Here is a 3,995-nt window from a genome sequence, read left to right on the forward strand (position 1 = left end):
TTACTAGGACTAAAAAAATATTTAAGGATATGTTGACTTTACCGGAAAAAACCCAAGCAATCCAAAAAAATCGAAAAAACCCGAAATTGAAACCCAATTTTTGTTAGTTTGATTTGGTTTATAGATTTTAACACCTAATGCAATTGATTTAGTTTGGTAATTAAAAAATCCGAACCAATCCGATCCGTGTATACCCCTTTATACAAGTAAAAGGTAAAGTATAAACCAACCAAATAAAAAATAGAAACTCATATCACAATTTCAAGAAAGGAAAAAAGAAACACAAGCCGTGGCCACCAAAATCAAAACCCGCCAAATTTACAAAGCTTTTTACTACAACTAATCACAGAAGCAATTTACATTTTCCCAGTTCTCTCTCTTTTTTTTTTTTTTTTAAATTATCTTTTTTCTATATTGTCCATAATTTGCGCTTTGTTGGACTGGTATTATACAAACAAGGAAACAAATAAAAAAGGAACAAGTAGACAACATTTCATACTGGCACACCGGATGTTCTTGCTATCGCTGTTGCAGCGGCGTTACCGGATCTTGGTTGCCTTAGAAGATCAATCAGTGTCTCCGCCTGTATATTAATCAAAAATTTAAATAAATATAAGGAAAAATATCAACCGTTGATCAAACGATCAACAACACAACACGACAAAAAAGCAAGACACTCATTAATACAATTTTTTTTTAATCAAAGACACTCATTATACAAGTATACTTTAATTAATCAAATAATTACGTTAATCTAATTACAACATGCTTTATCAAATTATTTATACGCTTACCTATACCGCTTACTTCATCTCTAAAATAATTGTATATTTAATTCTTTTATTTATGGTTTGTCTTCTCTTTTTCCCTTTCTTAATCATTAGGTAACAGGTAGAAGGGTGTACTTCTGGGATAAAAAGAAAGAGTCAGCCTTAAATTTTATTTTAAACAACTATAATGTGCGAGAAAAAGTTAGAAGTTATATGAATCCGTCTTAATTTGGTCACTAAACGTGTGGCCAATAGAGGGCCAAGTCCTGATAATGCCTTAAATAGGACAATAACTTCCAACTTTAGGTAGTACTAGTCAAACTAAGAATATTTAGAAAGAGCATCTAAATGAACGAAACTTAACCAAAATTTTGTTCTTTAAAAAGATATAGCCAAATGGGCACACTCATTGTTCAGAAAGGATTACTTCATCTACCTAACAGTAAAGATATGACCAATGTTCAATTCGCGAGCACCAATATTCTTTTAGTGCTAAGCTTACTTGAATAGTTTAGGTTTAACTAATTAACTACTAGCCCTAGCCGGTCCACTTTATGTTTTTCTCTTTTCACGCTCCTAAAAAAAAAATCGAAAAAGGTTATTTGACTAAATATCCTTAATTATTCTATGATCACAAAAAATACTACTCTTTTTTTTTTTTTTTACCACGTTAATCTCTCTCCACATTTATTAAGTAACCACAAAAGTGAAAAGTAGTGGTTGATTATATCTTAATTTTTTAAAAGGACAACTATTTTGGACCATCAATTTTTAGAAAGGACGATAAGTAAAGTAGACCGGAGGAATACTTCCTCCTCCTTTGTTATTTCAGATGTTCAACATAAAATTAACTTTTTTTGCCATTCTACCCGGTTATTACTCTTGACGACCACAAACACCCCAATTACGAGAAGATAATGCATAAATAAAGTAAATAATTAATAAAAAAATATTATACGTTAAGACATAAACAATGGTGAAATAGTCAAAATCTCTACCTAAATTTTTTTCCAAGGGGTGTGTAAAAAGCAATACAATTTTTTTAATTAATATTTAATGGCAATGTTAACTTTTAAGTGCAATCGATTTAACAATATCTTAATATCAGGCTAGCTAAAGATAGGTTTGAATTTTCGATATTCGTTTTTGATATACTCGAATCTACGAAATAAAAAACACACTCTTTTCTCATTATTTCAATATAAAATATTATTTTTACCTTTCGTTTGGCGCGATTAGTTCCAGATTGTGACAAAGCAACAAGGGGAGGAATGGCTCCTTCGCGAGCCACCATAGTACGGTACACCACACTATCTTCACATAACTGTAACAATATCGCAACTGCAATTTCCTTTTGCCGTTGTGTCCCCACTTCAACAATCTCAACTAACACTGGAATTCCACCTTCATCAACGAGTGCCGCTCTTGCTTCTTTTGTCGATATCAATTCGCTCACAACGAACGCTGATTTATCAACCATGTTTGAACTGAAATCCGCCATTAGTTCAACTAAAGGCTTCATCACACCTGCTTGTACTGCTCTTACTTTGTTCTCTTTAACGGAACATAGTGAGTATAACGCTGTTGATGCGTCCTTCTTTCCGCGGAAGTTTCCTGTTTCTAGAAGGTTCACTAATGGAGGAATCGCTCCTGACCGTCCGATTGCGATTTTGTTTTCCTCAACTTGCGATAGACGTAAAAGAGCGCAAGCTGCGTTTTCTTTAGCTGTTGATGTTCCTATTTTAAGTGCTCGAACTAGCGGTTTTATTGCTCCTGATGCTGCGATTAATTCCTTATTTTCATCGCAAAGAGAGAGATTGAGTATCGCCGTAACTCCGTTTTCCTGAAGTTGAAGATCGGTTGAGGAAATAAGCGAAATCAACGGTTTAATTGCACCGGCTCGAGCAATTTTGATGCGATTTTCAGGTTTGTTCTTAGCGAGGAGTCTAATCTCTATTGCTGCTTGTTTTGCCTCATCGATTGAATCAGAATCGAGACCCGATACGAGTTGATGTATCAATTCATCGGAATTCTCAGAAGCACAAGCCAAAAACAACCGCCGGCTCTGTGAAGAAGCGGTAGGGAACTCACCGGATCTATCACTGTTACAATCGCTAAAAGCAGAGGAAGAACTTCCATTGATACTGAGATTTGTGAAGGTTCTTCCCATGTAAGTGAAATTCGATTGAACATCAGTTTCCATCGCCGGTGAGTATTGGGGTTATATAGTGGGAAAATGAGAGGGTTAAAACGTCAACGTTTTGTTTTGGTGGGTGTTAAGGGTTAAAGAGAGAAGGTTATGGTTTTGTCAATGGAAGTAGGAAGAGGATATAATAGGCGAGGATTAGGGTGTAGGAGGAAGAGCAGACACGTGGTTGACCGTACTGAATCCCAGTCTCTTAGCACGTGTGAAGGTTTCTTTAAACGCGTGCCTACAAGGTGCCCCATTTGTTGTAGCTTTTTTTTTTCTTTTTTCCCTTCAACCTTTCTCGGTTTTCCTAATAAACACAGTTATGTCGAGTCTGGTCTTTTCTTCAATCTTTCTCGGTTTTCCCTAATAAACACAGATATAATGATTATTTTATCCGATCTCTCTGGATAAATTGACTCTGATTATAATGATAATTTTGATACCTACCACTAAAAGATTACACAAACACAATTCAAAGAAATTAGCGGGCGGGGTCAATAAAATAGTTAAATTGATATATATTTTATTTTTTAAAATTGATTGGGTAATTTTGTAGGTAAAATATTAATGATTGAGTGATTTTTAGGTTATAAAATAAAGAAAAATGACTTAATTAATGAGAGAATTACTCTTAGTTGAATGACCATTGACATATTATCTCCTTATCATTATCATTTGTTTTTACTAATTTGATATTAACTCTCATAAATATTGAAATTTATAACTTGTTTGATTAAGGTTTTGTGAAGTCAAAAGTGCTTACTTTATAAAGTTGAGGTGTGGTGTTAGGTAGGAAAATAAGTACTTCTCAATAGTAGTAGAAACAATTTTTCAGAAGCGAAAAAAAATAACGTTCTTTGAGAAGCATTTTTAAAACATTAGCCAATTATAGAGTACCACTCTATTATTATCAAAGACTTTCAAATTAATTAGCCAAACAGAAATCGCTTATTCTCCAAAAATAATTTTTCTAAGAACATTTTTTCACAATAGGTGGATTTTGATAGTTTGACTAAATAAACTATTAATCTGAT

At 33.5% G+C, this 3,995-nt stretch overlaps 1 protein-coding gene across 1 annotated transcript; it reads right to left on the reverse strand.

The window, feature by feature from the left end:
* Positions 1-290: 290 nt before the first annotated feature.
* On the reverse strand, positions 291-3,087 carry LOC132033471 (U-box domain-containing protein 4-like). The gene is made up of 2 exons (XM_059423452.1): positions 1,990-3,087; positions 291-583 (listed from the first exon to the last, which is right to left on the reverse strand). The coding sequence occupies exons 1-2, from the start codon at positions 2,971-2,973 to the stop codon at positions 494-496; spliced, it is 1,074 nt and encodes a 357-aa protein (XP_059279435.1). The 5' UTR covers positions 2,974-3,087; the 3' UTR covers positions 291-493.
* Positions 3,088-3,995: the final 908 nt, after the last annotated feature.

Source organism: Lycium ferocissimum, chromosome 10 (assembly GCF_029784015.1).
Source record: "Lycium ferocissimum isolate CSIRO_LF1 chromosome 10, AGI_CSIRO_Lferr_CH_V1, whole genome shotgun sequence".
Classification (NCBI taxonomy): domain Eukaryota; kingdom Viridiplantae; phylum Streptophyta; class Magnoliopsida; order Solanales; family Solanaceae; genus Lycium; species Lycium ferocissimum.